The 24,360-nt window shown below is 47.4% G+C and overlaps 1 protein-coding gene and 1 non-coding gene across 2 annotated transcripts in view; both read right to left on the reverse strand.

Moving 5' to 3' along the window:
* Positions 1-24,360, reverse strand: part of LOC107108310 (MAP7 domain-containing protein 1-like) — a 69,233-nt gene that overhangs the window by 31,012 nt on the left and 13,861 nt on the right. The window contains exons 4-5 of the mRNA XM_015408728.1: positions 20,391-20,554; positions 18,347-18,461 (exon numbers count right to left, since the gene is read on the reverse strand). Of these exons, the coding sequence (XP_015264214.1) occupies positions 18,347-18,461; positions 20,391-20,554 (279 nt within the window). The remainder of the gene's footprint in view (positions 1-18,346; positions 18,462-20,390; positions 20,555-24,360) is intronic.
* On the reverse strand, positions 21,146-21,217 carry TRNAV-GAC. Its single transcript has one exon. It is a non-coding gene; the product is annotated as a tRNA-Val (tRNA).

Raw genomic sequence — 24,360 nt, forward strand, 5'->3', positions numbered from 1 at the left:
TGGCAGAGTTGTCAAAGACCGAATTGTACTAAATAATTGGGCCGGGCGTGAGCTAGCAGACGCAATCGCGGCCGCATAGAACTCCCTCTTTGCGGCTTTGGCTGCCATCTCATAGGCCTTCATAAACGTCCTATAAGATGCTCTGGATGCTTCATCGCGAGCTCGGCGCCACCGTCTCTCTAGCCGTCTCAGCTCCCGCTTCAGCTCGCGCAGCTCCTGGGTATACCAAGGCGCTCGCCTAACACGAGTGCGGAGAGGGCGCCTGGGAGCGATCACATCAATGGCCGAGGAGAGCCGGGCATGCCAGTCCTCCACCAGCGCATCCAACGAACCGCCAGGGGGGCTCAGATCCCGCAGAGCCATCTGGAGCCGCATAGGGTCCATTTGGCACCGCGGGCGAGCATAAATCTGCTCGCCGCCTAAACAGGGTCGGGGTGGAGCCCTCAGATGGGCCTTCAGGGCCTGGTGGTCCGACCATGGTACTACCTCCGTAGTAATCCGATCCACCTCCACCCCCGCCGCGAAGATCAAATCGAGCGTGTGGCCGGCCCGATGCGTGGGAGCCGAGACAAGCTGAGAGAGTCCCAGCGTCGCCATGGACGACACCAGGTCCGTAGCCCGGCTAGAGGATCGCACCGACGCACTCCACGCCCTCAACCTCCGCTGGCGGGAGCGCCCTGAAGGAGTAAGCCTCCCGAATGAGGATAGCCACTCCTCCCCCCCGCCCCCGAGTCCGTGACTGGTGAAGGACCGAGAACCCAGGTGGGGTCAGCTGGACAAGAGCTATTGCTTCTCCCTCCCGCACCCAGGTCTCGGTCACACACGCCAGGTCTGCATGTTGTTCTTGGACAAAATCCCGAAGGACTACAGCTTTATTGTTCACAGACCTGGCGTTAAACAACACCAGCGACGGAGGGGGGTTCTTCCTCCTGGCCCCACTGCCAGCCACTGTTGGGATGGGCCGAAGGCTGGAAGGGCGCCGAGCCAATCCATTTCTCTGCGTCCTTCCCTTACAAATTTGCCTTGGCCCACTGCACTTCCTCCACCCCAAGAGCACCGGAATTTGCTGACCAGTCATTTCTACCCCCTGGTGGCCTCCGCAATGCTTCAGGCCAACCAGCGACCAGATGACAGAGCGCAGCAATACCGCTCTCTCAGTGCAAACAACTCGACTTTAACTTTAGCCTACTATAACACCACGCTCTGAGTGCTATAAAACAAAACCAGCAATCACCAACCATACACTCTCCCATACAGCACTCACTCACACATTGTACCCTCCTCTTACCTAGGGGACATTGGGAATTACTTGGCTGGTGTAGTGGTTTGGTGTAGTGGTTAAGTGCGCGGACTCTAATCTGGGAGAACTGGGTTTGATTCCCCACTCCTCCATGTGCAGATGCTGGTGTGACCTTGGGTCAGTCACAAGTTCTCTCAGAGCTGTTCTCTCAGGAGCAGTTCTCGAAAGAGCTCTCTCAACCCCACCTACCTCACAGGGTTCCTGTTGTGGGGAGGGGAAGGGAAAGGAGTTTGTAAGCTGCTCTGAGACTCCTTTGGGTAGTGAAGGGCAGGGTATAAATCCAATCTCCTCCTCCTCCTCCTCCTCTTCTTCGCCAAAAACAGTCATGGTAGAATGGAATCCGAGAATGAATTACCATTTAGCCGAGGCTGCCATCTTGTGCAAACAATTCCTTTGCGGGTTGGTGTTTTAGTACTTCTTCCCCTTTGGAATCATGACCCTGCCTTTGATATTGCTAAATTTGGGACTGCCACAAAGAAAGCTTTCTGGGGCCGGAAGTGTATGCTTGGAATTTGGGGTCTCTTGACATTTCTGATGCCCCTTCTTACGCTTCTGACAATCGCATTTTATTGGTAGTCAATGTTATGGCAGAGGGCAGCCACAAGTAAAACGCAATGCTCAAAATCTCATGATTACTCCCGCAGCTCTTGGGATTTCTGACAGGCTTCCCAAATATGAGAGGCACCACTGGGAAGGTCTGAAGTCAACAATCTCAGGGCTCTCTTAGTTTGACATTAATCTCAGTCTTAAATGGGCTGTGGTGCTCTCAAAGTGAATATTATGCTGTTTTAGATGTGGCCATACAATCAGTTGAAGAGAGAGAAAATCCAAGATTGTATTACTCGTTCTCACAATTAAAAAAAAAGAAAGAAATTAGCAATTTTAAATTTTGTGTTTTTCATTCTTCCTAAAATGCACTTGTTTGAAAATTGGTGGGCGCCCGGGGAGGTGGGGGTGCCAGAAGGTAGCCTCGCCTAGTGTGCAAAAAAACCTGGCACCGGCCCTGTCCCCCCTTTTACTTCCCCTTCTGACATCACTTCCGGTGATGTCAGGGGGCATGGCATATGCTAATGAGCCATTATGCTAATACGAAATGACCCCTGGTGGACCCCATCCACAAAAAGGTGACAAGTCGATCCCAAGTAACTATCACCCAATATCTCTCCTTGACACAGCATCAAAACTATATGGAAAATATTTACTAAAGAAGAGGACTGGGCTACAGACGACCTCATTCTACATCCCCATCAAGCAGGCTTTCGCAGAGGCCAAAGCACAACAGACCACTGCTTTACATTTTACCAACTAGCCTATTTGGCAATGAAAGGTCCAACCAAAGCCCTATATGGGGTATTTGTAGATTTAGCCACAGCCTTTGATTCCATAGATAGAGACCGCTTATGGAAAAAACTTGGGAAGACAGATACAGATAAGAGACTCAGTGCTGATCCGCAAATTGTATTCTGGCACGCATATAAAGATCAGAGTGGGTACCTCTGGTTCCCTGACTAGAGAAATCCCTACGGTAAGAGGAGTAAAGTTGGGATGCGGGTTAGCTCCCTTACTCTTCAATTTATTTATCAATGACATCGTAGAAAGACTGTCTGACTGGAAATTTGTTTCACCCTCACTTAACAATTGGAAGATCTCCCTACTGTTATATGCAGATGACATGGTCCTGATTTCTCTAACCAGAGTGGGTCTGAGGAAGTTGCTGAAGGGCTTGGGGGACTACTGCTTAGAAGAAAATCCGAAAATAAATTACACCAAAACAAAAGTGATGGTCTTCCGTAAAAGGCCCCCCAAAAATTTCATGGTGCATACACGGCACCTCAATAGACCAATGTAAAACCTACAAATATTTGGGCATAACTTTCCATGAATATTCTCCCTTCGTTACTCTCCCCTTGGAAGGCTACGACAGGGTGGGGCAGGGTGAAGGCACAGTAGTGCTAAGAGAAACTTGAGTAGCCTGGAGAAGAGGGAAAGCAAAGGAGAAGGGAAACTGGGGAAAATTTACTCTTCCCCCCCCCCTTATGGTTTTCTCTCTCTCTCTCTCTCTCTTTTTCTTTTTGAAGGTCCATTACTGCCTTAACCCTTACAATCCTTTTAAGGCTATTCCAGTTGAGGCTTTTAGGGTTTTACTGTTCTGCTAGGTTTTAGGTTTTAATCTAATTTAAACAGATTTGTGTTTTAGCATAATAAACTAAGTAGTGGGAATTTAGTAGTTTAATCTGATTTTAGCTAGATATTAAAGATATTTTACTGATTTTACTGATCTGATTTTAAATATAGTTTTGCTATCTATCTAGTAGTGTAGTGTCCAGAGGTCGATTTTGGGGGGGGGGGATCGCAGTTCCCCCGGGTGAGGTGCGGGGGGGCACACGACGAAGCCCCGCCCCCTGCTTCCGGCCGCCCCGCTTCCGGCCCTCATTCAGCCAGGAGGAGGCAGGAGAAGAGGGAGGGTAAGTTGCTTCCTCCCCGCCTCTCCCCACCCCTGCCTGCCTGGGGCCAGGGAGGGCCTTGGCGGGGCTTCCTCGCACTCCCGCTGACCTTGCAGGTCCACCGCCGGGCCCCTGATGTCAGGGGGTGTGGCATATGCTAATGAGTTATGCTAATGTGTTCCCCTAGCTCTTTTTCTACGAAACGACCCCTGGTAGTGTCATATGAAAATGAGAAGGTAAAGGGTGCACTCCCTTGATGAGGATTTACCCCCTTCTAAGCAGAGCAAGATGGAGAATTTTCTTGTCACAAAACATTCTAATAGATCTCTTTCTCCTAGGGACAAAGATATGCCCCCCCCCCAAGTCCCTTGAATATTTCTTTAGATCCTCCTTTAGAATCTCCTACTTACATTGCTATTATAGATGAACTTCTGGAAAAAAACAAAAAAAGGGAAGAAACAACAAATAGACCTGGAAGTGTTGGCAGATCAGACACTCTTAATATCTAACACTCTATGGAAAGTCTTTGAAAAATTAGATATATTATCAAAACGTACTGAATATTTTCTGGTAAAGGGGAGTAAGGACAATATGGGTTGTAAAGGACGTAGAAATTTAGAAACGAAAGGTACAGTGGCATCTACTATGCCAATGAGAGAGCAAGATCTAAGTAAAAAGGTGAAGGGGTGATTTACTAAGAGTAAAGATGGAAAGGATGGGGAGGATGGGGTGACTGACATAAGAAATACATAAGAAAATGGCGGGGGCAACCCTGTACCAAACCTGGATCCCCTTGCTCACCTTTTGATCCTTGATAAGAACAAAATAGCAGGCCTCATTTCCTGCAGGAGTGCACCGGAGCGACGCTCCTGCAGTAAGGAGGCCAGGGGGTGGGCACATGCAGCAAGCCCACCCCCTGCTCCCAGATGCCCCCTGCCTTTCCTGCCTGCTGGCCAACCCAGTGGAGTGTTGCTGCGAGGTCTGCCTCGGCCTCCTGCACCTCCTCCTATGCTGCTCACTCCCTCCGGATGCCTGGGCAGGGGCGGGGTGAAATTTGAGGGTGCCCACCCCCACCCTCTTCTCTTCTGCCCCAGCAACCTCCTCCTCCTCCTCCTCCTCAGCCCCCTTAGAAGAGTGAGAGCGGCGGAGAAGCTCATCTCCTGCCACAGCCCCTGGTACCAACAGAACGCCTTGCATGAGGATGAGTGAGTGGCTGGGGGTCCTTCCCCTTCGCTCCTTCGGGATCGGGGGGGGGGGGGGGGGGTTGCGGCGGGGAAATGCAGCCCTGAGCCTCTGAAGGGTGTTTCAGCAAGCCGATGCCTTTGGACTCTCTGGCAGCCAGTTTGGGGAAAATGGGAATGAATGGGATGCGGCTGTAGTTGTTGCCCAGCGAGGCACTTAATGTGCACTTATGAACTATAACTCATAAGTTATAACAACGGACTATGCAAAGATGATTAAGGGACTGTACAGCAAGGTGACCCAATATGATGCCAATTGAGACTGCACACCTGAGAGAAGAAAAACCTTCCTTTGCGTTGATGTTCCAGTGGCTCTTCAAGGTTACCTGCCCTCTTACCTGATGTGAGATGGACCAGTTCCTTTGTCTGCATAACGCCATGCCATGCCCAAGCATGAGGACAGAAAGCTTCAAACGCCGGTAGGAGCTCTATTTGACACACATAGGCAACCCCTTTCCCCCTCCTCCAGCTACCTACAACTCTGCACATACTCAAGAAACTCTCCCTGCAGTTGCTTGGCAACTAATCGTTCGTCCATCAACGACCCGGCTAGGGCCATCAAGAGACAATAGCCCTAGCCCGATGAGTCAATCACTCTTCCTCCAGGTGCCAGTCCCCAGATTAAGTTACCAGCTCTCAATATTGATCAACCTCTGGCTCTCCTCCCCCTTTCCTTCCTACCAATAGTATGTTTTATGGGATGGACTAACAAGAGCTGTCACAGGGGGATGTGGCCAGCCTAGCCTGCCCCCCCACACCACATTATAAAAAGTGCTACCCGACCACATGGTCACTCTCTCTCTCCCCCTTCCACAACCCCTATCGAAGCTTTAACCCTCTTATGTCCAACTTGTTATCCAACTACCCTACCTCCATCTTTAAACTCTAGATTTGTAGCTAGTCCACGTGGTTTTGACGGTTCACAGCACGTGTTTCCCATTTTCTATTCTTAAACCCTCCATTCTTCCACTGGAACGGCTCAATCAATGAGGACAGGTAACTATTGCCCAACCAACAAATGCCCTGCTAATGCAAATGTGCTTATAATCTATCTTTATTTCTTAGAATCTGTATAAGTGTGTGCGTGTTTGTGTATTGTCTGAATGACATATTTCCTTCAGTAAAAAGACATTATATTTTACCAATTACAGTCTCCATGTCTGTTCTGGTAACTACAGTAAAGGCGGGACTTCTGTATACAATGGTGTTTGCTCCCTAATTTGCCTATTGCCAATTAATAATCATAACTTCCCCAATATTAATTAAGAATTCAAGGCAATTTGACTAACATCGTGGTGGAGGATGCGGGCAGCACCCTGAACATCTGAATGCACGCTAGTCGACACGTGTCTTTCAGACAGGCAGACGTGGAAGAAAAACCTTTTCTGTAATACCCGTGGAGACTTGTGTGAAAGGTTGTTGTCTGCGTGATTAGCTCTAGAGAGTGCTCTATTGTGGGAGGCTTTTCCCTTTCTTTCCTTCAGCAGTTTTGTGGAGGCTAGCCACCCCGGACCCGACTGCTAGGTGAAAGCCTGTGATCAGTCGGTGCTCCAAACGCACTGGGGCCTCCCCCGCGAAGTCCTAAGGCTATCTCGAGCCAACTTCTGGTCTATCTTGTGGGTGGGATCCGAGAACGATCAGTGTAGGGTGCTAGGTTTGCACTACACACACCACACACACACCACACCATTTTGAAAACCCATGCATATTGTAGAGTGTGCATGACCCTTTCCCCCATTTGCTTTGTAAACAAAGCACGTAAATTTTAACTTTTGGTTAGGGGTAATCCCATTGGGACATATTGTCTCAAAACCCTGCTGGTTGAAGGTATTCCTGCAAGGGCGTAAAGCTCAAAACCTTACTCAAATGGGTTGTAGAGGTTCTCCTGTCAGGGCAGGCAGCCCCAAACCCTACAAAGTGGGTTTGGAGGTTTTCCCGTACAGAGCAGTGAGGCCCAGGCCACCCTCACTCTCACAACCCCACTTAAAAGGCAGGGTGCCTTTCCGGGTTCGAGGTTAGCCCAGTGTCTGAGGAGACAGAGCTCACAGTTCTAAAAACCTGTAATTCTCTAGGGACCATGGTTACGAAGCCTAGCTTGGACCGCTCTAGAGCAAAAAGTAGGTAACTTAAGTGTAAAGACAGGGAAGAAAAGATCCCCCTTATTCCCTGGTATGAATAAACAGAGACTTATAAGCAGAGTAGCGATGTTCCGTTCCCCCGGCCACATGCCTCGATTAGAGAAGTGGCTCATTAAGAAAGGCCTGTCCCCTTGGGAGGAAGGATCATTTAAAGGACCCGATCCTCTCCAGATAGCCAGGACCGCGTTCCATGATTATTGTGAGAAGAAGAAACCGGGTGGTACTGCAAAAGATAGGGCTGGAACGTGGACATTCTACACGACTCTTCAGGATGCAGCCTCCGTCATTAAACGTCTGCAAATGGACAGTGACGCACATGAGGCCACTGCAGCGAAACAGACCAAGGAAATAGACCAGTTAAAGTCTAAGCATACCCAAGACCTAAACACCCAAGCCGCTGAACTAGCAAAATTAAAAGCAGAATATCAAACTGAATTAGACCAGTTGAAATCTAAACATAATCAGGACTTAAACGACCAAAGAGAAAACTACAAGGAGATCATAGCCAATAAGCGAAGAGAGTATGAGGAAGACACAGCTGAACTCCATAAAGACTATGGAGACGAGAATCTCCGATTACGCACGGAGAAACTCAATATAGTTTTAGAAAAACAAGGCTTAGCCAATACAACCCAGGAAGCCCAACAAACCGCAGCAGAAGCCTCAGAAAGGGCTAGGGTCACCGAGGCGGCATTAGCAAAAGTGACCGAAGAGCTAGCCACGATTACTTGCCGATCAGACCCAAGCCAAAAGAGAAATGGCTAATCACAATTCGTGTCAAAGAGAAATCAAATCCGTTAAGGAGCAACTGGGTCTACAAAAGGCAATAATAGCTACCATACACCCGGGAGGCCTTATAGATTTCCTTCCAAGCGACCCTGAGGGCGAGGAGTCCCAAACGCAGCCCCCTTGTTTTATTGAGCAAGAGGGTTCTAACCCTGTAAATCCCATAAGCACCAAAAAGATGGTCACAAAGGCAGGCAGCAAAACTGCAACCCAAACAGTCACGGAAACGTGCCTCTGGAAACCAGATGAGGTTAAAGCCATAGCAGAGCAAGTGGGCCCCCTCACTAAGGACAATGCGATTCAGTGGATGACGACTGTAAGCACGGCTTACTCCAGCCTAAGCGGGGAAGACCTCACATTGTTAGCCCGCCGCTGTGCCACCGGATCAGATCTAACGGCTCTTAATTCAGCCGTGACGACTGGCAACTTAAACGATGCCTATAAGTACCGATGGATGAGAGAGGTTCTGGCGTACCTCAACCCAAACCGGAATATCGCCTCCCTTTTTGTATTAGAAAGGCAGGGACCGGGCGAAGACCCAGAGGCTTACATGGCTAGGAAACAGCTTTTAGGTATTCTTGCCAATAAGGTAGACATAGACCCACAAACTAACCTTACGGATTGTTACGTGGATGAGTTTAGAGAAGCCCTAGTACAAGGCTTCCACGGGCAGACCCAGCTAGCATTAAATATAGCCGACCCCAATCGTGGGAGCTGGGACAATTTGGAGAAAAAAATTAGGCAACTGGCAAATCTGCTATGCAGTATAGGAGTTCTCAACCCCCCTAAGGGCTCTAAGAAGCTAAAAGACTGGGAGGAGGATGAGCCCATTCAGGTGATCACATACGCCAACCACGGCCCCCACTCCCAATACCCTGCTTCAGGGGGATATAAAAATGACTGGAAGAAGGGAAATGCAGGACAAGGACAGAGAGGAGGAGGCTACCAAAGGGGAAAGTATGGGAAGGACTACCAAGGTAGTTCCGCTCCAGTCCAGGTGTACCTCCAACCCTCTGCCCCTCTGCCACCCCACAGGGACAGTTACCCCTCAGGCGGGCCCCCACTGCCGCAGCAGGGCTACCCTGCCTACCAGCAGGGACCCTACAACCCACCCCCTAATTTTTACCAGGCACCTCCGCCACTGGAGCCTGGGCCAGCCGCCCTCTATACACAATTGCCGCAGCATAGCCTTGCCCCTCCGTACCAGGGAAGCCAGCCCTATGGCATCTTTGGATGCGCCTAAAGGAGAGAGGTTTTGAAATGGAAAGATTCCATAAGCAGCCAGATTCAGTGCTGCACCAGGCTCTCATAGAATACGAGAAGCCTGAGCACTACCCCACTGCCCTGATACACGCTTCTCTAGACGTAGTTCAGACAGTAGCAAGGTCTACTAGCTAGGGATGCCCGGAGTCCCAGCCACTCCCTGAAGGCGTTCTGGCACGGCTTAAGCCGGACTCTTGGGGGAGACCGACCGTAAAGGCAGGGGTCAGGACTCCTGGGAATTTAAAACCTGCAACCCTTATGGGAGACAGAAGAGTCAGTCATTCCCCCCCCCCAAAAAAATCCAACCTCTCAGAAACGCCCTAATCTCCTGGCAGCAGAGCTTGCAGGGAAAAGCTGCAGTTTCCCCACTTGGGAAAGTTTCCCCCTTCAAGAAAAAATAAGAGGACTTAAAAACCTTAACAGAAAAAAAGATTTAGAAACTGAGCAACTCACTAGGAAAAACCAGGAACTTCAGCAAAAACTAGAAGCCAGTATTAGAGATAAAGAGGAATTACAGAGATAACTCGTTAAAATCAACACTCAGTGAGAGCAAACCAACAGTTTAGTACGGAATATCCATAGCAACACAAACCAGAGATTAAAAATTCTAGAAGGACTGACTAAGGAAAAACACAGCAGATCTAAGGATCAAGCTGTGCAAACCCAAACCTCACCTCTTTCCCATGAAAATGAGAAAATATTTAGTGCAGCAAACCTAGCCTCTGAGCCTGCACGGAGTTCCAAACCTAGTGCCCCAGATATTTCCCTCATCAGAGAAAAGCTTGCCACAGAAGTCCTTCCCTTCAGGTTCCAAAGAACTGCCTCTTTCTAGCCTGGCTCCCAGTATTCTCCTAAGCCAGAACACTGCAAAACTCCCAAAGAACTTACATTCAGTTCTGGAAACCCTAGCAACTTTGTCCCTCTTGTCTCTGGACAATGTCAGAGACAAAGAACTGCTACCAGCAGAAAATAGCAGCAAAATCCTTATTTTGAGTGAAAATGTAGAACCTCCAGTTGCAGGAGCAGTGACTAGCAATGAGGTAGTGCTGTTTGGCAAAAACCAGGCAGACTCTCTCCTTCCTGCTGCCTTAGAGGTCAGATTCAGCCCATTCAACCACAGTAGGGTTGCCAGCAGTGTTCCCTCTAAGCTGAGTTAGTGTGAGCTAGCTCACAGTTTTTTAGCCTCCAGCTCACACATTTTTGTCTTAGCTCAGGAAGAATGGCTCCAGAGCAAACTAATTTATGCAGTATCCAAATCACTCGCTCACAACTTTAATGCCATTAGCTCACAAAGAATGTTTGCTTACAAGACTCCACAGCTTAGAGGGAGCATTGACCCCCCCCCACCCCAAAAGAAGGGAAGGCGTAGTGAAAGAAGTTTTTTTCCTTTCCCTTTTTCATTCTGGTCACTAAAGGACCCACACTTCAAGGTTTTTTTGAACCACAGCAGCAATTCTAGTAAAAACTTTTAAACCTCATGTTGAAATTCAACACTGACCATGTGGCACATGGTTTGAGTGAGCCTCCTTAAACAGAAGCAGTCTATCTGAGAAACTTAAAAATGCCTGGGTAGAAAGGGAGAATACGCTTTCCTGTCTTTTATGGATAAGACATCAATATGAGTCAGTAGGAATGAATATAGAGGCTAGAAATATAGCAGCTATTGCAGGAATGTGCCAATATCTGCAATCCCCCAAACGTACCCCCTTTCGCTAGCATACTGAGGTCAGTGTCCCTGGGGATGTGCATCCTCTATACAGTGGCCTGCAGGCCATGTTCTCCCTAAGTTCCATCCTCAAATGTCCAGGCACGTGTGGCCTGGAGTTGGCAACTTGAAGCTTTGCTTTAGACTGCTTTGGGAGGAATGATATCCTCCTCCCTCTCGTATGTGCAATTCCTTGCGGGAGATCCTTCTTCTCCTTCCCCCACCCCCTTTTAAGGACATTACCCGGTCATTTGCAAGCCTCTGTCTTGTAAAATGGCTTTTAAGGTTGAAAGTTTTCTTTTCTGCAGTCTGCAGCTAGTTTCTCCATTAGAAGACGCCTATTTTAAGACCCATTTTTGTTTTAAAGAATGAGTTTCAATTCCCTTTTGGAGAAAAGGCCCTGACTATGTTTTTCTCTTCCTCCCCTCATTTTTTTTTAAATTCACTATTTGGTTTTCAAGGTCCTTTTTCCTGATTATATTGTTTTTACAGCTTTAATTTTTATAAGTAATAGGATGCTATTTTAATAGCTTATTTAGTTATCTTGTTTTCTTTTAATTAAAATCTTTTCTTTATGAAAACAGAAAATGTTTCTCCCCCTTTTGCATCCTTTTTTAATTGCAATTTTCTTGAGCATATCTCATATCTGGAATCCCGTACTTTCCCGATATCATATATACCATCACTGCTTTTCTTTTTAAATTTGTTTTAACTTTTGTTTAGTTTGTGATCAGCTGTCTTTTTACAGCCACTCCTTCACTGCTCAGGTCTCTCTTTTGTCCTGAGGCTAATCTAGTCACCTTCAGCCAGGTTTCTATCAGCAGAGAAAGGAAACTCTGTACATGCTCAGAGGAACTGTAACCTCTCCAGTCTCTTTTGTGAATCCACAGAAAGTTCTATGGATTCAAGGGGGGGAATGGTATCTCTCTTTTTCCCAGTCTGAAGTCCTAATTTATTTATTTTTTTGAATGCTTCGTGGTTGGAGTCCAAAGGTGACAAGCTTTTTAAATCTAGCCCTGCACCCCATTCTAGTACTTATAGGGGGCCAACTTATTTTGGTGTTGGCATTGATTTGCCTAGGGAATATGGGTCAAATCCCAAGTAAACAGAATCACTCACAGGCTTCACTACCCAACCTTTAGGCACCTCGATGATGAGGCCTCCTCCTCCTCTTGACCCCCTTATCCTTTTCATTCCTATTAATAAAGACAACTGTCTCCTGTCTTCTGCCTTTTACTATTTCTATACCTTGTGTGTTATTTTGTATGTTGAATCTATTCTTTGACCAAGATTGGGTGGGCCCCATTGGGCCCTAGACAAAAATTATGTGGGATACATTCCTTGAGCTCAATTCCTCATGGGGCAAGATAGGACACTGCTGGCTAGCATAAGACACTGCCATTCTGACCTTCCAGGCTAGCTGGTTGGTCTCCCAGCACGATGTCTCCTGTCAAAACCTCAGGAGCTCAATGAGCTTATTCTGCCAAATCAGGCTCCAGCGAAGACCTCCCCGGAGGATGGAGAAATTCTTCAGGATGCCTGGTGGCGGCACAGGCACTGAGTTCAGAGCAATAGGGTAGAGAGAATGGGCATGCAAGTCCAGCTGGTTTTAGCTGGAATACCCAACTCCTCACCTCTAGGGTTGCCAAGTCCAGATTTACCTGCCGGCGGAGGACTTTGGCTTTGCTCCCGGCGTGCGCGCCGCATGCACGTCACAGGGAAGTGACGTCATGACGCCGGGCACGCTGGGGGCGGGGCACAGCCATTTGAGGGGAAACTCTATGTGACGTGCACGCGGGGGGTGGGGTTTCCCCCGGGGCCCGATTCTGCGGGCCTCCAAAGCGGGGGGGGGGGGAAATCCGCCCCCTGGGGGGAATTGGCAGTGCTACTAACCTGGCTTTGGCAAGCAGCCAGGGGATTTTATTTCTGTGGGGGCATGGGGGGGGGGCAAAGTGGGGTGAGAACCCCCACTCCACAATGACCCTTTATTAACATCTACCTTCCCACAGCCGAACATGGCTACTATAGTAAATAATGGTACTAACATGGGTGAAGTTGAGGGCACGGAAGAGAGCTTATTAACATCCTTTGGTGCACTACCACTCAGAGGTCATCATGATTCAGAGATTACAAAGTTTGACTACTACTTTGTATGACATTAAAACACAAGCTGACCATAAACCAGATGAACAGTTCTGCTCAGGTGAGATGCCTCTAAACAGGCCCTCATGGAATGAGAAACCAGCTCTGCCCTTGAGTCCTTTTGATCACAGGACTGACTGAGAATATTATCCTGGAACATGACTGGGTGGGCTGCTAGGATGAGGGCAAGTGATGTTAAAGAATTCCTGAGCAAATTTGACCTAATACTACTGCAGGAAACTTTACTGCAGGTAAAGAGTAAAGTTCATCTCTCTGGCTTCACCCCATATTTTTTACCTGCAGCTGATACTGGGAAAATTGGAAGGTGCTCTGGAGGGTTGATCTGTTTAATCTCAGTAATCGTCAAAGTCATGGTTACTTGGGCCCCTGCCACACGGCAGGGAAAACACCGGTGAAAGTGCAGCTAATTAGAGCCGCACAAAAATAGAGACGCTGCGGGCGGGATCCCACAGATCCCGTGAGCCGCGCGCCGTTGCTCCCTGGCACGATCAGATGCTGGGGAGGAAGAGACGAGTGGGAGGGGGAGGCTGCCGAACTGCGCGTGCTCGAGTATGCACAGTTCAGCCAGGGGCCGGGGATGCGCCGGCGCAAGGACGTGCCGCCGATCCCACAGCCGCACTTGCCGCGGCCCTTTCGATTGAACCACCCGGTTAGGTGGTTCTTTTTTGGTGCACTTTTTCGGCGGAAGGGACGGATGGGGGACGGGCGCAGCACGATTCCCAGATGTTGCTGTGGGATCGCGCCCGTTTGCTGCGGCCCCGATCCGTCCCTCTCCCGGCCCAAAACCCCTTGTGTGAACAGGGCCTGAGTTACCTAATTGTCCTCCTTACACAATGGCATTATTGCTGGAGTTTATGGAGTTTTCTATAATTCTGGTGAACATCTGTCTCCCACCATATACCCGTAAATTTAAAATAACCCAGTGCTGGACCCCGTTAAAGCACTACTTGGAATCTTTGGCTAGGATTCATCCTACAACCACAATACTTATGGCTGGAGATTTTAATGCTAGAGTTGGGGAGACAAATGGGGACCTTTTTTAAAAAAGCTATAAAACTCAGAAAGGACTTTCCAGTTATGACTTACATAAGATCTAAATACTCAGGGTGTGGTGACTCAGAAGAGTGGAATCCCTGGAAGTGAAGGATTATTTGGGGGGGGGAGGGTGATCATTATCCTGTACAATTATTATTACATCTATATGCTTACCGTCTCTCATGGAATTAGGTCCAGGGAGACCCAAGCTCAGATCCCTGCTCAGCCATGTAGTTCACCAACAAGCAGTATTCAAAAGAAGATCTCTGAGCTTGAACAGAGGGTTCTTTTATCAGCACTGGTTCACCAACCCACCCACCAGCCTCTACACACACCTAAGACCAAGAGAAGAGCTTCCAGATCAAAGGTCATGTTTCCAAATCAAAGGCATAACATAGGCCCTCTCTCTCATTTCACAAATTGGCTCATTTATCACGAACAGTACATATATTGCCTTTTACGCAGAGGCAACCAACGCAGCTACAATATCAAACTACAAGCCAAACAAAGAGAGTGTGCCCTATCATGTGCCTCAGGAGACACTACAGTGAGAGGTTTTTACCTCACCCCATCCATACAATCAGGAGTGTTTAGAATTTGGGGCATTCTTAGGGGACCATTCAATATACTGCAATGACAACATGGGAGGAAATAGCCTCTGATACACCACTGGGGGGAGATACAGCTTTCATGAGGAGAGGTAGTCCCTGATAGTGGATATAGCATAGTGGTTCATGTTGTGTCCTTAAAGCTAGGCTCAAAATAAAGAGACAGCACAGTTTGAAACAGGAACACTGTTTAATACTTCTTCTTCTGTCTGTAGCTGCTGGAGCTGATGAAGTGTACGTGCCCAGGAAAGCTTATACCCAGAATTACACTTTGTTGGTCTTAAAGGTGCCACGGGACTCAGACTTTGTTCTATTCTTTTCTCCCTGTGTTTGCCCACACCAAATACTGGAGTGGACTCTGGCTCCGATCACACGTAAGGGTTTGGGCCGGGAGAGGGACGGATCGGGGGCGCAGCAAACGGGCGCGATCGCACCGCAACTAGAGATGTGAAGGACCTGAAAAAACCCGGAACAATTCGGGGGGAAACCCATCCCCCCCCCCCGTTTTTTTCCTGAAGCCTTTTTGTTTTTTTCCAAAAAATTGGAAAAATTGAAAAAAGAAAAGAAAAGGAAAAAAATTGATTATGGAATGTTTTATTTTAACATGATGAATAAAATATTTTAAGACAAGGTGTTCAAATATTTTCCAAATCATTTCTAAAATATATATATATGGTATCAGATTGATCTAATTTCTGTGCACTTGAGGACAAGCAAGTCCTAGGTTACAAACTGAACTCTTCAATGCAACAACAAGATGCATTTCTTCCTTTAGGAGGTGCGATTGTCAGAAGAACATAAAAAAGTTCCAGTTTTGTTTTTGCATGTGGGTGGGTATTCTGTTTGTAATAATTGTTTGGATACACTATATTTTTAATATGCTAGTTGTGATAATTTCATGCTAAGTAAAAATGTCCATAATCATATTTTATGTTCCTAAAGTTCCTAAAAAAGATGAATTTCAATCTAGAAAAGACAAAAGAAATGCTAATGTAGCATTTTTTTCAATTTTCCCGGAAATTTCCGGTTTTTCCCGAAAAAAAGGGTTTTTTTCCGAGCTTCAAAATTTCCGGAAATTTTACATCTCTAACCGCAACATCTGGGAAGCAGCGCGAACCCGTCCCCGACCAGGCCCTTCAGGCCAAAAACCCACTGCAAAAAAGAATCACCCCTAGAGGTGGACTTACCAGAAAGGCAAGTGCGGCCTTCAAGCAAGTGCGGCCGTGGGATCGCCGGTGCGTCCTTCTGCCGGCGCATCCGAGACTCCTGGCCAAACTACGCATGTTCACACGTGCGCAGTTCGGCAGCCTCTCTCTCTGTTTCATGGCTTTCTCCCCGGTCTCCCCGGCATCTGATCATGCCAGGGAGCAAGTGCGTAGCGGCTCAAGGGATCTGTGTGATCCCGCCGCCGCGTGCCTATTTTGGTGCGGCTTTCAAAAGCCGCACTTTGCCCACGCATTCCCCCCCCCCCCCGTGTGGCAGGGACCTCTGTGTGTTTGTTAAGTGCCATCAAGTCGCTTCCAACTTAGGGTGACCCTATGAATTAATGTCCTCTAGGGCAGTTTAAAACACTGGCCTGGAGTAAAAGAACAGAGTTGCCGAAACACCACAGTTCAGAGACTGAGCTAGGAATGAGGAAGTCCCTGGCTAAAATCCTGCATCAGTCATTTCATTACGAGGTGACTTTCATATTAGCCGCTGTCTTTCAGCCTTACATCCCCCTTACTAATAGGGAGATAATGACACTGGCCTACATTACAGAGCTATTTCAATCGTTACAGCAAGATTATCCTGTGAAGTGCTTTGAATGCCATAAAGTTCTATACAAATAATATTATTGTTTATTATGTACATGTCCCAGGCTGATCAGGGCTGAAGGTTACTGATCCACAAACAGTTCTAGTGACATGCCTGCTCACAGATAGATCTAGGTGGGGTAGCCGTGTTGGCCTGAAGCAGCAGAACAAAGTTTGAGTCCAGTGACACCTTTTAAGACCAACAAAGTTTCATTCTGAGCAGGGCTTTTTTTGTAGAAAAAGCCCAGCAGGAACTCATTAGCATAATAGGCCACACCCAACAGCAGGAACTCATTAGCATATTAGACCACACCCCCATGCCTTCCCTTGGCTTGCCCGGGCGCCCCACGGCTGTGAGGAGCCTGGGCAAGCCAGCCCTTGGAGGGGAGGGGAGGCAGTTTAAACTGCCTTCCCTTGGCTTGGGTGTAGTGGGCGTGACCAACTCTGAAGCCAGCCGGAACTCCGTTCCTGTGCGTTCCTGTCCAAAAATAGCCCTGATTCTAAGCTTTCTTGTGCACACACATTTCTTCAAATACATTGAAACAGTAGTCACCAGCTATTACATATAGGTAGCAGGTGAGGAGGATGTTGCCAGGGAGGGCCTATTAGAGTCAAGATGCATAAATAACTGAGCATAAATATAGTTAAAACTGGATGAAGACAATGGTTAAGACCTGTGAATAGCAGCTATATGCTATCTATCTATCTATCTATCTATCTATCTATCTATCTATCATCCATCCATCCATCCATCCATCCATCCATCCATCCATCCATCCATCCATGTTATATATCTGCATGCTAATTTGTCAATCGCCTTCATCCAGTCTTAGCTATATTTACTGCTTAGCTACTTATACCTCTTGGCTCTAACTGGCCCTTCCTGGCAACATCCTCCCCTTCCTGCTACCTATATGTAATGACTGGTGACTTCCATTTCAATGTATCTGAAGAAGTGTGTGTGCACAGGGAAGCTTAAACCCAGAATAAAACTGTGTTGGTCTTAAAGATGCCACTAGACTCAAACTTTGTTCCGCAAACAGATGTTAGCCATTCTACAAGAAACCAGGAACCAACTTTTGTAAAATTTCCTTGCTCAGTTGTCTGGAGGCAAGTGCTATGCACCATAGATGACTAGAGAAGTGGCTCTCTTGTCCCTTAATTGCTGAAGTCCTTTTCCAGCTCCCCACTAGTTTCTAAGCTTGTATCAGAAACTGCACACACACTTCTAAACTTTCCTCCATAATCATGAGGAATCCCAAAAAAACATCCATAAAACAAACTTTTCCTCTGTGTTCATGCAGTAAGTTGCAGATTCCTGACAACCCAACAAGTATCATCACACTGGTAGTGTCCATGAAGTAAATCAATCTGCCACAACAACATCGCAACTACGCCCAACTGGGTCGCTCTTTTGCAAATTCTGATATCCAATCTTATGTGACTGGAGCTACAGACGGAGGAGGAAATAGCTGTAAGAGATTCCAGGGAGCTCACAGGTAGGGAAGGGAAAGCATTGTGGAGAATCACCACACTACAGCATCTACAAGAAAGCAGCCCACTTACATCAATATATGTGATAAGTGGCCCATCTAGAAGAGAAAGTTATGAAGAGAAGCCCCGCATTCTCCATGCAGACTGGCTGATCCTTGATTGGTCTCCAACCACCAATCAGGGTACAAAGGGCCCTTGTTCATCCACGTGCATGCATGTGCAGAACTGCCCAGCTGTGCAAAAGCATTGAGGCTTGCCATGGCCACATGCACTACTCCCTCACACTTCTTGACCTGCATGCACATACATTTCCACACACACAAACATGCACACCGAACATGTCAAGAGAGGCCATGCAGACAGTGTCACTCACCATCTTTGTGAGCCGGGGATATGTGGTGCAGTGCACCGGCCCATGACCACCGTTGCTGCCGGATTTCCGCCCAGGTCTTCTTTGCTGAGCGCTGAATGGCAGCTTCGTAGCGTTCCTGACAGAGAAGGGAGTAGTCAAGAAGAGTAAAAACATGAGGAGAAACACTCAACCATTACCAACAGCATCAGACAAAGATGCAGACACAGGAAGGATTAGGGTTTAGCTTGACTGATCATCAAGGAAGACAAAAAAAAAAATACCCCAGCGGTTCATTTTAGACATCTAATTTATCTCATGATGGAGGTGGATAATGTGACTTAAAAAACATAATTAAAAAAACCCAGAATAATACACCTCCAGAAGCCATCTTTCGCAACTTGCCATCTAGGATTTGTTTTCTTTTAATACAGCTGAGCAATAGATCTGTTAAATCTGGTCTTGCTTTCATGTATGTTTATATTTGTGTGCATACTTGCACACAAGTTCTCCCTCCCTGACCAAAGAATTGATTAGCATTCTGACAGATATTTCGTTCTTAGCTTGCCTTTTTGCTGCGATTTTATTTTATTTCTTTTTAAAAAAAAATATATAGCAAGGTAACATCATGCTTCTTCGTACTATGTTGCTTATACATTTTCATAAACATTCTCCATGTTTGGGGGAAAACATACAATAGCCAAATAGAACAGAATTAGGACTCATGCTTATTAGGTATTGCCTCTGAGCATGCAATGAGAATCACTTAAAATCAGTTCTTCCCTCCATTAGTGGATGTGCCTTTTGGAGCATGAGAATCACTTAAAATCAGTTCTTCCCTCCATTAGTGGATGTGCCTTTTGGATCTAAGCCTCTGAGCATGCATTGCTCAGAGGCTTAGATCCAAAAGGCACATCCACTAATGGAGGGAAGAACTGATTTTAAGTGATTCTCCCTCCCACGACAGAACTCCCACGCTAAGGCAGCCAACTCCAGGTTGGGAGATTCCTGGAGATTTGGAGGCAGAGCCTGGGGGGATCAGAGTTCAGGGAAGGGAGGAACCTCAGAAGAGTTATCCATCCTCCAAAGCAGTTAGCTGTCTTCTCCAGGCAAACTGATCTCTGGAGTATGGAGATCGGTGGTAATTTTGGGGGATCTCCAGGCCCCCACCTATTCCCCCAGCACATTGCTCTCACTGTTTTTAGGACCTCTGACCGCTAGTGAGCGCATTTCTACTGCAAAAGCAGAGGGAGACAAGAAGCAGGAAGATCCCATTCATCTCATGGAGTTCTTCTATGTGCAGTTATGGAGCCAAGCCAAAGTGCTGTACAGCATATAACTTACTTGCAGCCCCCAAAACACCCCAGGAATGATGCCCTGTTCCACCATCCCCAGTCCTCAGTTCTTCACTTTTGACATATGACTTGGAGACCAAGCCCTGATTCGCAGCTATGCAGCTGAGCCTGGGGATTCTGGGACTTAGGCACATAGCCAGTAATTACGCATTTTCACTTCTGTGACGCTACATCTAAGATGGCAAATTATAGCGGTTTCCAAGCCTGGTATAAAATGATATCACATAAGCAAACCTGGATTCCGAACTGAGGTTTAATCACCGTTTGCAAGTAAAGTGAAAGCTCAAATTTACCAGTTTGGACCTAACAGCAAGCAATATGGAAATATCTCTTTATCCAGCTGCATGTACCTGCATTTGGGAGGAGGGAAGGAGCAACTCCCCCCCCCCCGGCTCATTCACACAGCCCCAAATTTAAACAAAGTAAACACTAGACTTGGACCCAGATTTTCCAAGAATGTTTTCTCTGTAACAGCAAGGCCTTGGCAGGTTCAAACAAACAAACAAAACTGATGCTTTTGAATCTATACACCAAGTTCTGTGAGAAATCTCTACACACAACCCACCCCTTCTCCTCCCCTTTCCATCGCCCAGTGCCTGACACTGCCCCCCCTTCTATTCTGGTGACCTATAGGCCACCATTCCCCACCACACCCTGATGTCCACATCCCTGTGCCCACCCACTTGTTCATGCCGGTATCATCCTCTACCCACCTTGTTCCTCTCTAGCTTCTGCCTTTGGCGCTCCTCGAGGGCAGCGCGCCGCTTCTCGGCTCGAACCCGCTGTTCTTCGAGCCGGCGTCGCCGTTCTTCCAGTTGCTTTTCACGCAGAACTCGTGCTTTCTCTTCCTTCTCCAGCCACACAGCTCGCTTGGCAGCTAGTGAGAAGATCAATAAGAAAAATGAAGACATGGTGCCTCCCCCCCAGACCCAATCCTGGGGCATGTAATGCCATATATAGACAGGCCAGGGTCTACCACATCATCCAGCAGTACAAGTGTGCTCTTTAGCAAGTTTTGTTTTAATGTGTCCTTTTCAATGAACATTTTATATTATTTTTAACTTATTGCTGTGGCCTGTAATGTGTTGGATCTGATGGGATTATAAATACAAAATCTAAACAGATAGGTATCTACCCCATCCTACACTAACCCCCAACATATTGAAATGTCAGGGTGTTTAGATCAGCTGGCCTATGAAATTTTTATTACATTTGTCTCCTGCTGTCTCTCCAAGGAACATATGGGGTTCTCTCAAAACAACTAAGGCACGAATCAAGGATATTCCAGACTTGCCTCTCACCTCAGCTATCACCTCATTTGAGGCCTATACAGGGGCACCTGAAGCTGTCTTCTACTGAATCAGACCCCCGATTCATCGGAGTCAGTACTGTCTACTCAGATGGGCAGTGACACTCCAGGGTCTCTGGCAGAGGTCTTTCACATCACCTACTACCTCATCTTTTAAAGTGGAGATGCCGGGGATTGAACCTGGGACCTTCTGCATGTCAAGCAGATACTCTTCCACTGAGCCATAGCCCCAAGCAAAACATGCATAGTAGAAGGGGTGGTCTCAGCCAATGGGCAAGGAGGGCAGCTGTTGCAGGTCCCACACTTGTGGGGGCCCCAACCAGCTATGGCCCTATTCCCCAAGGAGAGGGGGGAGAACACGATGAGCAGGCTCCTGCTGCCCCTTGCACCTGCCCCATCCGGGGCTCATGAAGATGGCTTCCGGTGGCAGCGGTGGCTCCTGTCTGCCCTGCATGGGGAAAGGGCCACCTCTTGCTTGGCCCTGGCAGGGGGACTGGAGAGTGATTGTAGGGGCCCATCCTGGATTTTTGCACTAAGACTGCCCATGCATAAGAGACAGCAATCTATGCTGCAGCTTGAGACAGACACAGGCATTTCTATTGAGTTTGCGATGCCTTTTCTACATTTTAATGACGGTGAGCATTGAGTTAGCAAATCAGAAAAAGCAGGATGCATTATATTTTTAAATGAATGCATGAAGTACATCAACAGGGTCCAGCCACCGTGGAACACTGTAATGGTGCAGGCCAGCCTCAGGAGGGAAGGCACAGGGAATCCACTGGGTGGGCTCTGTGTTACTATTACTGAATATTCAGGTGGCAGTACACTGGAGTGGGAGACATCCAGAGCTACAGCAAGGGGTGGGATGCTAACAGGAGGGAGGGAGGAGAGGCCTAGGCTGGGTCAGGCACAAAGGGGAGCGGGAAGCTGGCTTGAAAACACATTCAGGATGAACAATGGGGGAATGAGGGTGGAAAGTGATTTACGCTGGAGCAACCACAGAGTATATGGAGGGGGGGAGGCAAGAGTATGGGGAGAGGAAGAGCAGGAGAGAGGCTGCCAGAGTGGAGAGCACCACCAGGCGCTTTGCAGAAGTAAAGACTACAGACCCCACCGGAGGTTGAGAAAGGAAGGTTCTTTGCCATGAAATTACCTACCCAGCAGAAGGATACAGCATGGTGAAGAATACAGGGCAGAATAATACAGTAACTAGACTTCGTGTGTATGTCTGTCTATCTGTCTAGACATTGGGGAAAGTAGTATGATTTCCCTCCCACACCCAGTTTTCTGGATACAAATTTTCTCAAATCAGAATTGCATCAATGAGATTCAGGTTCCTTCCTTCCTTCCTTCCACATGAAAGGAACAGGAAAGCACAACCCCACCTGATCTTATTTAAAAGACTGGAACACTCCCCTCTCCTCGATCTGCTGCACGCATTTTCTGAAATAATGAGTATTTTATTTACACAAAATTGGGTTTGAGTGTTCTGACCAATGGAAGCCCCAAGAAAGGGGGATCTTGTCTGTGTTGCAAAACATTTGCAATTGGGCTGTTGAGAACAGAGATACAGAAGTTCCAGTTTTGCTGTGAGTGACCATAATTTAGCACAGCACTTTGAAATGTCCAATATTATATATTAAGAACATAAGAACATAAGAGATGCCAATGTTGGATCAGGCCAAAGGCCCATCCAGTCCAACACTCTGTATCACACAGTGGCCAGAAATACCAGTGCCATCAGGAGGTCCACCAGTGGGGCCAGGACATTAGAAGCCCTCCCACTGTTGACCCCCCCCCTCCAAGCACCAAGATGACAGAGCATCACTTGCCCCAGAGTCCCTATCTATACCTTGTGGCTAATAGCCACTGATGGACCTCTGCTCCATATGCTTATCTAATTCCCTATTGAAGCTGTCCATGCTTGTAGCCACCACCACTTCCTGTGGCAGTGAATTCCAAGTATTAATCACTCTTTGAGTGAAGAAGTACTTCCTTTTATTCCTTATGACAATCCTGTAGTGTTAATCTCACACTGTAGAGAGCTGCTTGTGTAGAGTGGAGATTTGAACTAGAAACTTCCTGAATCATAGTCATGTTTTTGGCCACTTTACTTGTATGTTCTTGAAAATTGAGCATACACCTTTTAAAAGGGCTGTCCTTCTTTGTGACACATACTGAAATGGTGAATCCAGAGGGTCTGCTGGATTTCACAGGTTGCACTGAGAGGAGTCTCTCATCAAGGTATGGCTTGAAATTTCACTTCTTTCACTTCAGCATCTCAGAGGAAAAGCAAGAGTGAAACTGGAGAATTCCTGATTTGAAGCTCAAACTCTCAAAGTGCTTTTGGAATGTGCAGAAACGACAATGGGCACTACCACAAAATGGCTGCCAAGGCCCAAGAAATCATAAAATGGCTACTATGGGAGCAGGGCTAACCACAAAACGTTGGAACATTTCAGTATTGCCTGAGATCATGGACAGCCATTGCCAATGTGAGTAAACAATATTGACTGTAATGGACCAATGGTCTGATTCAGTACAAGGCAGCTTTGTACGTATGTATAATCTAGATTTTTTTCCTTAGGCAGACAGTGTGGTGTAGTGGTTAAGAGTGTCAGACTAGAATCTGGGAGACCCAGGTTTGAATCCCCACTCATGCCACAGAAACTCGCTGGGTGACCTTGGGCCACTCTCACTTTCTCACGCTAACCTACCTCACAGGACTGTTGTGAGGATGAAATGGAGGACAGGAAAAATGACACGAGCCGCTTTATGCCACCATGGGAGAGAAAAGCAAAGTATAAATTAAATAAATAAATAAATAAATAAAGTCCAAAGACATGACAAAGTCTCTTGTCTACAGCCAAGCACAAGGTGCACAGCTACTAGGGTTGCCAGCCTCTGCACTCAGCTCCCAGAGATTTTGGCATGCGACACAGGGAGGGGAAGCGTTGACTGATGTTGATGACAATTCTGGGTTTCACCCAGAAGTAACATCACCACACTCCAGGAAATGACTTCCTAGAGCATTGCAATGTCACTTCCAGGTAATCCCGGAAGTGACATCACAATGTCAACCATTGTCTCTCCCCTTGATCGCTCTTTTGAGTGAGCATGGGGGGACACGGGAGTGTCACTGGGAAAACTCCTGCCACAAGCAGGTAAGCGGACAGAGCAATGGCTGTGGCATGCCTGCCTAAGGTGTCACTTTGGGGATCCCTGCTCCATATTAAATTGGCAGGCTTCGAAATGATGGCAGCATATGTGGTTCAGATGAGGCTAAGGTATGAAGTACGAAAGCCAGTGAGAGAAGCCACATGCAAGAAGGAGTCGGCAAAGGAGTGAAGGAAAGTTGAGTATGATCTATGAGT

Source organism: Gekko japonicus, unplaced genomic scaffold (assembly GCF_001447785.1).
Source record: "Gekko japonicus isolate JY-2015 unplaced genomic scaffold, Gekko_japonicus_V1.1 scaffold2470, whole genome shotgun sequence".
NCBI classification, from domain to species: domain Eukaryota; kingdom Metazoa; phylum Chordata; class Lepidosauria; order Squamata; family Gekkonidae; genus Gekko; species Gekko japonicus.